The 14,304-nt window shown below is 43.2% G+C and overlaps 1 protein-coding gene across 4 annotated transcripts in view; it reads right to left on the reverse strand.

Moving 5' to 3' along the window:
- Nucleotides 1-14,304, reverse strand: part of mtcl1 (microtubule crosslinking factor 1) — a 213,144-nt gene that overhangs the window by 166,282 nt on the left and 32,558 nt on the right. For all 4 annotated transcript variants that reach the window (XM_072569875.1, XM_072569874.1, XM_072569873.1 and 1 more), the window contains exon 3: nucleotides 9,405-9,563. In XM_072569875.1, coding sequence (XP_072425976.1) covers nucleotides 9,405-9,563 — 159 coding nt within the window. The remainder of the gene's footprint in view (nucleotides 1-9,404; nucleotides 9,564-14,304) is intronic.

Below are 14,304 nucleotides of genomic sequence, written 5' to 3' on the forward strand. Positions count from 1 at the left end.
CCACAGCACAAACCTTACCAGTGACTTATCAGCCTCAACCTGGATTTTACCAAGGCTTTACACCACATAGGAATGGTCTGTTTCAGCATCTGAATGGTATTGAACATTTCAGTTATCAGAAAGCATCCCCCAGTTGAGACCTCAGATGGACGGAACGCTGTTGATCTGGATAGGTGGGCCTGCTCCTACTTATTCAAAATTGTTTGCTTGAGTCGGTCCTGAATGACTAACTCCTCCCTGGTACTTTACATCAACACAATGTGACTGTTTCAGATGAGTGAACAAAGTAATTTATCTGGGTTTAGCAGAGCCCTGCTTTCTTAACAACCAGAAAAACATTTCCATGTGATGTGTCACAGAGCCATATGCTTTAGAAAGATCTTTGATCCCTGCTCTGCTATCAACTAAACTGACCTCAGTTGAATCAATAGACTTGTATGTCTTCACAGGATGTCACTATCATTAGTAAGGGCAGTGTTGCTTACCCCAAACTGCCTTTCAGAAGTGGTGGTGACCTTTTCTTTTAAAATTGCTACATCCATGTTGTGTAGGGACCCACAACTGTGCTGATCGGGAGGAAGTTCTGGGATTTTGATGCAATGACAGTGTAAAAACATTGATTATTTCCAAGTCAGGGAAACTTGCAGGGGATGGTGTTCCCATGCATCTGCTATCTTTGTCCTTCTAGAAGATAGCGGTTGTAGGTTTGGAAGGAGCTTTTGAAGCAGCCTTCATAAGTTACAGAAGGCATTGTGTAGATCATACAGGCTGCTGATACTGAATGCTGGTGGTAGGGTGAGTGAATGTTGTGCCAGTAGTGGGCTGTTTTGTTCTGGACCCATCCAGGTAAATAAAGAGTAAACCATTGTACTGCTGACCTGTGCCTTATACATGGTAGACAAGCTTGGGGAGTCAGGACGTGAGTTATCAATCGCTGTATTCCCAGTGTCAGCGTTCTGCTCTAGTAGCCACATTAATAATGAGCTGGTTCAGTTATTTTGTTGGTCAGTAGTAACACAAGATGGGGAATTCAGCAATGGCAATGTCATTGAATGTTACAGTGAGATGGTCAAGTTCTCTCTTGGTATTTAATGGTCCTTTCTTGGCTCTTGTGTGGCTGTACATTACAGCCAATTACTAACCTCAAGGTGCTGTGCATAGACCGTTTTAGTATCTGAGGAATAACAAATGGAATTACAAATAGGTTCCAATTGCAATTTGAAAGATTTGTTTAAATCTTTAAACTCCACTTCCCTATTTTGGGGATCATTCCATGTTGTGGTTCTGTTCGCCGAGCTGGGAATTTGTGTTGCAGACGTTTCGTCCCCTGTCTAGGTGACATCCTCAGTGCTTGGGAGCCTCCTGTGAAGCGCTTCTGTGATCTTTCCTCCGGCATTTGTAGTGGTTTGAATCTGCCGCTTCCGGTTGTCAGTTCCAGCTGTCCGTTGCAGTGGCCAGTATATTGGGTCCAGGTCGATGTGCTTATTGATTGAATCTGTGGATGAGTGCCATGCCTCTAGGAATTCCCTGGCTGTTCTCTCTTTGGCTTGTCCTATAATAGTAGTGTTGTCCCAGTCGAATTCATGTTGCTTGTCATCTGCATTTGTGGCTACTAAGGATAGCTGGTCGTGTCGTTTCGTGGTTAGTTGGTGTTCATGGATGCGGATCGTTAGCTGTCATCCTGTTTGTCCTATGTAGTGTTTTGTGCAGTCTTTGCATGCGATTTTGTACACTACATTGGTTTTGCTCATGCTGGGTATTGGGTCCTTCGTTCTGGTGAGTTGTTGTCTGAGAGTGGTTGTTGGCTTGTGTGCTGTTATGAGTCCTAGTGGTCGCAGTAGTCTGGCTTGGAAATGCTCTTGATGTATGGTGGTGTGGCTAGTCCTTTGGATTGTGGCATGTCCTCATTCCATTGTCTTTGCCTTAGGCATCTGTTGATGAAATTGCGTGGGTATCTGTTTTTGGCGAATACATTGTATAGGTGTTCTTCTTCCTCTTTTTGCAGTTCTGGTGTACTGCAGTGTGTTGTGGCCCTTTTGAATAGAGGAAGAAGAACACCTATACAATGTATTTGCCAAAAACGGATACCCACTCAATTTCATCAACAGATGCCTAAGGGAAAGACAATGGAATGAGGACATGCCACAACCCAAAGGACTAGCCACACGACCATACATCAAGAGCATTTCTGAACTGACAGCCAGACTACTGCGACCACTAGGACTCAACAGCACACAAACCAACAGCCACTCTCAGACAACAACTCACCAAAACGAAGGACCCGATTCCCAGCATGAGCAAAACAAATGCAGTGTACAAAATCCCATGCAAGGACTACACGAAACACTACATAGGACAAACAGGAAGACAGCTAACGATCCGCATCCATGAACACCAACTAGCCACGAAACGACACGACCAGCTAAGCTTAGTAGCCACACACGCAGATGACAAGCAACATGAATTTGACTGGGACAACACTACTATTATAGGACAAGCCAAACTGAGAACAGCCAGGGAATTCCTAGAGGCATGGCACTCATCCACAGATTCAATCAATAAGCACATCGACCTGGACCCAATATATCGACTGCTGCAACGGACAGCTGGAACTGACAACAGGAAGCGGCAGATTCAAACCACTACAAATGCCGGAGGAAAGATCACAGAAGTGCTACACAGGAGGCTCCCAAGCACTGAGGATGTCACCTGGACAGGGAACGAAACATCTGCAACACAAATTCCCAGCTCGGCAAACAGAACCACAACAACGAGCACCCGAGCTACAAATCTTCTCCCAAACTTTAATCATTCCATGTAGTCTTCACTATTAGGAAGAATCATTTCCCAGCTAAAATCATAAATTTTCCTTTCATCAATTTGTTCCTTTATTAGATTGTAGTTTAATTTGAGTACAGTTCGGATCAACTCTCTCCCGAATGCTGTATTTAGCTGATTATCAATGCAACATTTCTTTGTTTCCAAATTGTGGGAGGATCGCCTATATATTCATTCCTAAAAACCGATCAGTGCAGGTTCCATTCCTGACCTCACCACTCGATTTATACCTCTGCCACTGGAAATTAATCTATTTTGAGCTCTGTAATCCTAACCAGGACCTCTCCGCCTGTGATGTCAAACTCATTAAGTTTAATTATAGGAAGACAATGATGGCTAACATGTAAGTAGCATCTTCCCGAGAGAAAACCTCCAGGAAATTATCATTTAGTAGGTTAAATGTTTTTAGTTTGACCTTGTTTGAATCCTAAATCTCAGATTATCCTGTTGTTCAAACACTGCTTGCCAGTAATTTATACAACATGTGTGCATGGGACCCAGCGACACTCATGGTCAATGAGTTAATGTGAGGATCAGCCCTTTTGGCAAGTGAGGACAGGAGCATTTACCCCAGCAAAAAAGGAGAAATAAAAAAGGGAAGGAATAAGTCATGCAAGGCAAAGCATTTTACCACACTGACAAACAAAAAAGTTTTTTTTTCCATTTAAATTTTTTAAAAAACTAATTATGGTCTTTTTAAAATGATAGAAAGCCATTATGGGAGCCTCTGAAATGTTTGCCTTCTTCCTCAACCAAGGATTGCGCAGCTCCATTGTTGACAGGCCTTCAATCGGGTCCAACCCATCTCCCATACTTCCACCCTCACCTGTTCTCTTCCCTCTTGCGATAGGGTTCCCCTTGTCCTCACCTACCATCCCACCAGAAGATCTTTAGCCACCATTTCTGCTACCTCAAGTAAGATGCCACCACCAAACACATATTCCCCTCCCCTCCCTTGCCCGCTGCTCTACCACTCATCTTAGTGTCATCCGCAATGTTTGGCACACTACACGTGGATCTGGTACTGTAATTTTTTATATAAATCTACAGTTTCAAACAAACCTTAAAAACCTAAAATGGGTGAATTGTGAATTATCTAATTGCCGGCCTCTTTAATCTCAGTCTCCACTTTAAGTGAGTATTCACGTAAGATTACAGTAAATTCCAGATTGCTGAACCTAAGTACTTCATTTTTCACACAAATGCCAAAACAGCAAATGTTAAAATGTTTCTCATCACAAACCAGTGACAGATGCACATACCAAAAAGCTAAGTGCAAATATCTTCAACATGAATAAAATTTATATTTTGTTAAGAATGGTTTATTTGGTTTTCCATTAGTATTTTACCAGGATAATAAAACAAAAGAGATAAAAATCCAAAGTTATCTTTTGCTGGAAGCATGAAAAGAATCCATGCTTGATAAACAGCAGCACTGCAGTGTGTCATAGTCCATTTAGGCACCTTAAAAATCTAACTACAATGAAGCAGTATGAAATACTGACACTAAATCTCTCCTCATCAGCACATTTCTTACAATATTGTGTTGTGAAATGATACAGCTGAGTAACACATTCTGCTCCGAAGCCTTATTTTATGTCCTGGCTTGAAATAGCGGCGCTGAAATAAATACCAGTGATACAAGACTCGCAGACCAACACAGCTGGCTTCATTGCTTGCTCCACAGAAAATGTCCCTGTTCATTCCCAGTGCAGTACTGAAACATTCCTTATCAACGTGTAACAGTTTTGAACCTCTGGGGAAAAAAAAACTTCATTGTCACAGGAGTACACTCCCATCTGATGTTTTACATTAAGATTCCCAGTAGATGTTACTTAGAAGAAAATCTGAACATGTCGGAAATTTCACTGTAAAAACACAATTATTGACAACAGAAATGAATTGACAAAAATTAGCAGCGTTTGAATGTGACCCGAGGTTGGGTAGGGGGGTCAATGCATTTCTACATCCATGCTGGTCATATATGACATAGGAGCCATTTTAACTTGCGCACAACTTACGGGGTTAAAATAGGGCCCTAACTTTCATTGCTGAACTAAAGTAACCAGCATTTGATGGGATACATTTTATTATCCAGGTTGCTGACTGTGGTTAGAAGGAGAAACGGTAAATTATTCAACTTGGAGGAGTTCCTCCACTTCGTAGGAGGAACAGATCTTCCGAGTACTGTACATCTTCAATGCTAAGGAGTACAGCAAGTCAATAAGTCACTGAAGACTAACATGCAGGTACAGCAAGCAATTAGGAAGGCTGTAGAATGTTGGACTATGTTGAAAGAGGATTTGAGTACAGGCATATTGAAGTCTTGTTTCAAGTGTGTAGAAATTTGGTTAGACTGCACAGGAGTACTGTGGGCATTTCTGGTCTCATTATCACAGAAAGGATATTATTGCACTAGACATGGTGCAATGACGTTTCTCCAGACATGTTCCTGGGACAGCAGGATTGCTCTATGAACAGAAAGTTTGGCAAACTGGACCTGTATTCTCTGTGGTTTCACAGAATGAGAGGTGATCGCGTTGAAAATTACAACATGCTTGAAGGGAGGGATAGGGTAGATGCAGGTAAAACAGATGCCCCTCACCTCAAGGACTCATGACTGAGGAGTTTTCTTTTCGACTGAAGAAGAGTCTTACCAGACTTGAAATGTTAATTCTGTTACTCTCTCTTCACAGATGCTGTCAGAACCGTTGGAATTCTGTACCACAGGAGACTGTGGAAGCTCAATCATTGTCAATGCTTAAGATTTCTGATTATCAGTGGTGTAAAGAGTTATGGGACATTTGTCAATAACAGGCAGTGAAAGTTCTATCAGCCATGTTTGCATTAAATGGCACAGCAGGATTTACGGGCTGAATGGCCTACTCATGTTCCTATGTTGGACTTAGTTCAGCAGGAAGAGTATTCAGTATCTGCTGTTTGAACTCGCAAAGGCTCAAACCTATACTAGTCTGTTTTCTGAAGTGATGTAGCAATTGTCCTCCTTGCCACAGAAGTGAAGATGAAGATACAATTATGTCCCGATGAGACTCAGGTGGCTTTAAACGGGCACACTTGCTGAAGGAAGACAAATCAAGGTAACCATCCATGTCAAACCAGCATTTCAAACCCGATTCCAATAGATCGACAGAAAGCTAGGGAACTGTTCATGAAAGGCCACCCTTTGGGAGGACTTAAATTCTTCCCATTTCACATCAACTGGCCTATTATCCCAACACTTGGAATGCATGGAGCGAGGGAATTAACTGAACAGGCAAAATAAAACTGAAGTGGTTCTTACAAGCAAGTTAAAATCCAACATTCCATCTGTTCCTGTGCTGTCTAGACTTAGACAAATCGACTGTTTCTGGGGTGAAAAGAGCATATCCTCCATCAAGTGAACAGGGACTCTGCCTACAATGACTTGTTATTACCTTGATGGAGAAATTCCTCAGTACAGGCAGTCCCACATTGTGAATGGCCTCCTTTTTGGAATCTATTCGCAAATCAGTTTGTACCCGAGTCGGAACACAGTGCAGAACAACGTTAAGCAGCTGTTCATAAATATAGGAAACGTTTGAATCTTGGGTCTTTAAAATTATACCCCTGTATGGGATTGCATTCAAAAAGTACAAGTGTTCATAAATCGGGGAACCACCAGTACAGTGATGAACACCCCTGTATAGTGATGAACCCTCTGTACGGTGATGAACCCTCTGTACGGTGATGAGCCCCCTGTACAGTGATGAAACCTCTGTGCGGTGATGAACCCCCTTACGGTGATGTACCTTAGTCTGGTGATGAACCCCCTGTACAGTGATGAACACCCCTGTATGGTGATGAACCCCGTGTATAGTGATGAACCCCCTGTATGGTGATGAACCCCCTGTACGGTGATGAACCCCCTGTATAGTGATGAACACCCCTGTATAGTGGATGAACCCCGTGTATAGTGATGAACCCCCTGTATGGTGATGAACACTCCTGTATGATGATGAGCCCCTGTACGGTGATGAACCCCCTGTACAGTGATGAACCTTAGTCTGGTGATGAGCCCCCTGTATAGTGATGAACCCCCTGTACGGTGATGAACCCCCTGTATGGTGATGAGCGCCCTGTACGGTGATGAACCCCCTATAATGAGATTTACCTTAGTCTGGTGATGAGCACCCTGTATAGTGATGAACCCCCTGTATAGTCATGAACCCCTGTACGGTGATGAACCCCCTGTACGGTGATGAACCCCCTTTACAGTGATGAGCGCCCTGTACGGTGATGAACACCCTATAATGAGATGTACCCTAGTCTGGTGATGAGCACCCTGTACGGTGATGAACCCCCTGTATAGTGATGAACCCCCTGTACGGTGATGAGCCCCTGTACGGTGATGAACCCCCTGTACAGTGATGAACACCCCGTGTATAGTGATGAACCCCCTGTACGGTGATGAGCCCCAGTACAGTGATGAACACCCCTGTATAGTGATGAACCCTCTGTATAGTGATGAACCCTCTGTATAGTGATGAACCTCCTGTACGGTGATGAGCCCCTGTACGGTGATGAACTCCCTGTATAGTGATGAATCCCCTGTATGGTTATGAGCCCCCTGTACGGTGATGAAAAACCCTGTACGGTGATGAACCCCCTGTACGGTGATAAAAAACCCTGTACGGTGATGAACCCCCTGTATGGTGATGAATCCCCTGTACGGTGATGAACATCCCTGTACGGTGATGAACATCCCTGTACGGAGATGAGCCTCCTGCACGGTGATGAACCCCTGTACAGTGATGAGCCCCCTGTACGGTGAGGAGTCCCCTGTACGGTGAGGAGCCCCCTGTACGGTGAGGAGCCCCCTGTACGGTGATGTACCCTAGTCTGGTGATGAGCACCCTGTATAGTGATGAACCCCCTGTATAGTGATGAACCCCCTGTATAGTGGTGAACCCCCTGCACGGTGATGAACCTCCTCTATGGTGATGAGCACCCTGTACGGTGATGAACCCCTGTACGGTGATGAACCCCCAGTACAGTGATGAGCACCCTGTACAGTGATGAACCCCCTGCACGGTGATGAACCCCTGTACAGTGATGAGCACCCTGTACGGTGATGAACCCCCTGTACAGTGATGAGCACCCTGTACAGTGATGAACCCCCTGTACGGTGAGGAGCCCCCTGTACGGTGAGGAGCCCCCTGTACGGTGATGTACCTTAGTCTGGTGAGGAGCACCCTGTATAGTGATGAACCCCCTGTACGGTGATGAACCCCCTGTATAGTGATGAACCCCCTGTACGGTGATGAACCCCCTGTACGGTGATGAGCACCCTGTACAGTGGTGAACCCCCTGCACGGTGATGAACCTCCTCTATGGTGATGAGCACCCTGTACGGTGATGAACCCCTGTATGGTGATGAACCCCCTGTACAGTGATGAGCACCCTGTACAGTGATGAACCCCTTGTACGGTGATGAACCCCCTGTGGATGATGATTCTTAGTCTGGTGATGAGCCCCCTGTACGGTGATGTACCTTAGTCTGGTGAGGAGCACCCTGTATAGTGATGAACCCCCTGTACGGTGATGAACCCCCTGTACGGTGATGAACCCCCTGTATGGTGATGAACCCCCACGTATAGTGATGAACTCCCTGTACCATGATGAACCCTAGTCTGGTGATGAGCCCCTGTATGGTGAGGAACCCCCTGTACCATGATTAATCCTAGCTTGGTGATGAGCCCCCTGTACGATGATGAGCTCCCTATATGGTGATGAACCCCCTGTACGGTGATGAGTACCCTGTACGGTGCTGAGCACACTGTATAGTGATGAACCCCCTGTATAGTGATGAACGCTAGTCTGGTGATGAACCCCCCCGTATGGTGATGAACCCTAGTCTGGTGATGAACCCCTTGCATGGTGATGAACACCCCTGTATTGTAATGAATCCTTGAACGTGTCAATCTTACAATTGGGTGACTCTTGATTTTGAAACCGTGACTCCTAGTTCTACATTCTTCCATAAGAGAAAACGTCCTTTCCACATAGAGTCATAGAGTCAGAGAGATGTACAGGATGGAAACAGACCCTTCGGTCCAACCCGTCCATGCTGACCAGATATCCCAACCCAACCTAGTCCCACCTGCCAGCACCTGGCCCACATCCCTCCATCAATAGTTACCTTTCTATAGTTATCTACAGAAACATTATTACAATAAACACTATTACAACATGTTACATTTACTTTGAAAAACTACCAGCAGGGACAATGTGCTGACAACTGAGAGGACACCAGCTTTTCTAGTAGGTACATTTTTTTCTCCTTTGCGCGTTCCTGATGGGCAAAGACAACCTTCCAGGCCTTAGGAATGATCGTCAGATACAGAAAGAAAGAGTCACAGTTAACTGCAGGAAAGATTGTGTGTACAAAGTTGCTTTTGCATATCCAAGCATTTTGACTCCATCTTAATGACATAAACATGGTGGGTTTCTCAATGCCAAACTGGAGGGGAGCTTCAACATGAAACAAGAAGGTTCAATACCAGCAATATTTAGGATCCTAAGCTCACCTCTTTGATCCTGTCCAGCTCATTCTGCAGCGTTTGCTTGGAGATTTCCACTTCAATTAGTCTCTGCCGCAGGGACTCGTTCTCATCTTCCACAGTGACACGCTTCTCCTCCACGGTCTCCAGCTCATGGTGTAGACGCACAGACACATCTTTGGCAACCTGTGAATAACGGCAAAACAACAACTCAGCTCAAATTCTCCTGGAAAAATATCCTTCAAAATAATCCCTCAAGGCTTTGCAGGAAAACAGTGATGCTGTGCATACAAACCAGACTCAGCACATTGACTTGAAATTATATCACCATTCTGTCACTGACTCAAAATCGTGGAACCCCCTCCCTGACTATTCCACACCCAATGGACTGCAGCAGTTCAAGATATCTCAGCATCACCTTCTAAAGGGCAATTTGGCATGAGCCATAAATGAATGAATAAAGAAAATAATCCAGGTCTGTTCACTGGCAATGGTAATGTGCATCATAGGCAAGTTAAGCTACTGACCAGGTTAACTGGACTGACTTATCTGAGGGAAACGCTGTGGTATTACATCTCTATTGAGATTAATACCTAAAGCAGGAGGGAGAATTTTTAAAAAAAATTTTATTGAAAAAGACGTTGAATCTTTTGCAAAATTATAGAATTACTATAAAATAGTATAACAATCTTATAGTATAACAGCAATAACAATAAACAAACAACTACTCTACTTCACAAACAAACTAGAGGAAAAAAATTATGCATACTACAGTTCAATAAATAGTTAAACAAATTAAAATAAATTAGATCGAACTAAGTTAAATTTAAGCACTCAGTGCAACTCCACCAAAACTCTCCATCACCGGGAGCATCAGTTGGCACACCCGTATTTATTCAGGTTTCTTCCTCTCAGGGGCCCCGGGCCAACCAGACACAGCCCTCGCGGCTACACAAAGGCCCTAATCAATATAGCCGACAAGTCTGCATCCATATGGTTCAAAACGGGCCGCCATGTCCTAAAAAAGTTTCAATTTTCCGGTGCACCATACTTGTGAGGAAGTCTAGGGGGATATGTTCCATAACTAACCCAGTCCATCGCGAAAGTCCTGGGATATTTTCTGATATCCAGCTCATCAGAATGTTCTTCCTTGCACAATATGAAAGAATGTCAACCAATTTCTTCCCATGCGCATCCAAAGAGGGCAGATTTGGCAGACCCAAGAGGAGGAACACCGGATCTACCTTAACCTCGATTCCCAAGATTCCTTCCAAAACACTTGCTATAGCACCCCAATACCTATGACGGCAACGAGTAAGAGTACCAATATCCGTTTTACATTTGGAATACATTGGAGAGATTTCTTTTTTAAATTTCGCAAGCTGCTCCGGAGCCAAATCGATCCTGTGGAGAACCTTCAGCTGCATAGCTTGCATCCTATTACAAATTGAAATCTTCCTCACATTCTCCCAAGTATCCCCCCATGCCCCTGATGAGATCTCCAGCCCCAATTCCTGAGTCTAGATTAGATTAGATTAGATTACATTAGATTAGATTACAGTGTGGAAACAGGCCCTTCAGCCCAACAAGTCCACACCGACCCGCTGAAGCACAACCCACCCATTCCCCTACATTTACCCCTTACCTAACACTACGGGCAATTTAGCATGACCAATTCACCTAACCTGCACATCTTTGGACTGTGGGAGGAAACCGGAGCACCCGGAGGAAACCCACGCAGACACGGGGAGAATGCGCAAACTCCACACAGTCAGTCGCCTGAGGCGGGAATTGAACCCAGGTCTCTGGCGCTGTGAGGCAGCAGTGCTAACCACTTTACAGCCGTTCAATTTCCTTCGAGGCACTGCCTCCTAGTAAATGCTCGAGAGAGAGTACCTGTGGACCGAAGTACTCTCCTCTCCACGTCAGACTGATAGGGATTAACCAGTAATGTAGTCTTTTTCTGTATAAGGTCCCTAATATGAAAATAACGAAAGAGGTCCCTACTGGACAATTCATATTTCTGGCTCTGCTGATTGAAAGCCCTCCCCCTCAAATAAGTCTAGGTGGGAGAATTTTAAAGTAAGATACTTTGTTGCGCTTATTTCACAATAGGAACGTTTTCCAAACTGATTTTAATTTATGTTTCAGTCTGTACTCTGTTGCTACACTCTGAAATTCTAATAACCCACACGATTTGAAAATAATAAGAAAAGTTAACAATGCATCAAAGTAATTTAGTCCATCATAGGAGACTTTTATCTTCATGTAGATTGGGAAAATTAATATTTACGAAGGTAGCCATGCGGGAAGAATTCATCGAGTGAATTTGAGACAGCCATCTTGAAAAATATGTTGTGGATTCAACCAGGAATCAGCCTGTTCTGATTCTCATTTTGTAATAAGGCCAGGCTAACAAAACATCTTCCAAGAAAAAAAAGATTATCTTGGGAACAGTGACCATATCTTAGTAAAGTTTAACAGTCAGGTTGAGAGTGAGAAACCGAAATAAGAATAACTATGAAGGAAATGAGCATAGAGTTAGTGAGAGTGGACTGGGAAAAACAATTCAGCAAAAGAGATAGTTAAAGGATAATGGTAGACATTTAAGAAATACTTCATGACTCATAGAAAAAGATATATCCTACGATGAAGGAAGGGTTCTAGGAAAGGGATAAATCAATTATGGTTAACCAAGGAACTTATGGATAACATCAAATTGAAAGAAAAACATTAGTATAGATGGCAGAGAATTGAGATAACCAGAGTACTGGAAGACTGCTAATGTACACCCTTATTCAAAAGGGAATGTGAACATTAAAAAAAAGGTATTACAGGCCAGTTAGCTTAACATGTCATTGGAAAAATGTTGTAGTTTATTATAAAAGATGCAACAGCAAAGCATTTAGAAGTAAGAATTTAATCAAGCAGAATGAGCATGACTCGTGAAGGGGAAATTGTGTCTGACAACTTATTACAGTTCATTTAGGTGGCAACAAGCTGGAAAGATAAAGGGAGAACAATAGATGTACTGTATTTTGACTTCTAAAAGGCTATCAATATCATGATGCAAGTAAGGCTACTTAATAAGATCCTGTAGTGTTGGGGACTAGTATATCAGTATGGACAGAGGATTGGCTAACTAATAGATAACAGAGGATGAGGGTAAGGGGCATTTTCAGGATGGCTACCTGTAACTTGTGGAGTAAGACAACAATGCCTGTTGGGACTACAATTATTTACAATGTGGCTACAAAGGCAGAAATTGAGAGGAACATGTTTTTTTGTTTCTCTCTTGAACAGCCAGAAACTAATTATGTGGGAGGGGTACAGGGAAGCTCAGTGCAAGCTGGAAGAACAACACCTTATTAATTTTTTACAATTAATTAGATTAGATTCCCTACAGTGTCGAAACAGGCCCTTCGGCCCAACAAGTCCACACCGACCCTCCGAAATGTAACCCACCCAGACTCATTCTCCTACCCTATATTTACCCCTGACGTGGTAATTTAGCAAGGCCAACTCACCTAACCTGTACATCCTTTCCACTTGGGAACTCTGCAGCCTTCGGGACTGACTATTGATGAAGGTGATGTGCTTCTAGTTTGCACTGAGCTTTGCTGGAGCACTGCAGCAAGCCTGAAACAGAGATATTGACCAGGGAACACATTTTCCTCGCTACCATCAGTTCTGAGGAAAGGTCACTCGACCCGAAACGTTAACTCTGTTTTCTGTCCACAGATACTGCCAGACCTAAGCTCTTCCAGCAGTTTCTGTTTTTGTTTCCAATTTACAATTTCCACAGTTCTTTCGTTTTTGTCCCAACATTTTTCATTTTAACGATGATTATGTGTGTGTATGTATAACTGTGGCAATTCATATTGGTACAATTATTTATAAATGACTCATATACATGAATGGATATGGATGACTAAGTGAAGGTTTACGTGACTCAGTATGAATGAAATTGCTAAGAGTGCTACAGTTTCTAAGTTCAGTATTTCAGTGAGTGAAATTAAGTTGACACTAAGCTGGTATGGAGGTCGATATAATGCACTCTGTGGCACAGAGTGCAATAGGAACCAAATTTGTACCCCAGTCAAGTTCTCTTTTGAATGTATAAGTGCAGTTGTGGTGTTGCTCATTTAGCACTGCATCTGTATCAGTGGTACAATTTGGACTTCTCTTGTTCCCAGATCCAAGACTCAAAAACAGCTTGTCATTTCTTTAAAACATCCAGGGAATCTGTGGTTGTTTTAAGAATCTTTCGGAAAAGCCACAAGGAGCTTGCAGCAATTTAAAGAAACCAATTGTAATTTCCTTGAATAATAAAATAAATGTGGTCTGTTGACCTGGAAATTGTACTAACAGGAAGGAATTTAAATACCAAAAAAACCACAAAGGAGATTCAGAGGAAGGATATAGTGGGTGAAGATGGCTAACATACAGATGTCATTACAAAAAGAGGAATACACCAAATTCTGGTGAGAAGAAAATCTCTTTCAGAACGTGGCTGGTTTTCTGTTTGTCAGAAAAGGAGACAGGAGCTCTTGGAGCTGTTGTGCAAGTTGGCTAGAAAGGTGTTAAAACCTGGAAAGTCATGTAAGAACCTCTGAGACACTCTCAGGCCACATAAGGGAGAGTTCAGAGAACAATGAGTATCCTGTTGGTGTTAACCATACCAGAGCGCTCCGATGGAATACAGCTGCTGGTGAATATGACTCAAGGGCTAAATGAATTGGCAAAGAAGGTCAGAGGTCCTGTGTACTAAAGGCTGAGTTGTGAGAATTGACATTGCCATACTTATGTGGGGAGTGATTCAGTATTTGTGATTACATGAGACATACCTTTGTTCTATCAGCTATTTTCACTTGAAGTATCATTTGCCTGTTAATTTCTACTTATTCATGGTGTTAGTTCTAACTTG

This window comes from Chiloscyllium punctatum, chromosome 5, assembly GCF_047496795.1.
Source record: "Chiloscyllium punctatum isolate Juve2018m chromosome 5, sChiPun1.3, whole genome shotgun sequence".
In the NCBI taxonomy this organism is placed as follows: domain Eukaryota; kingdom Metazoa; phylum Chordata; class Chondrichthyes; order Orectolobiformes; family Hemiscylliidae; genus Chiloscyllium; species Chiloscyllium punctatum.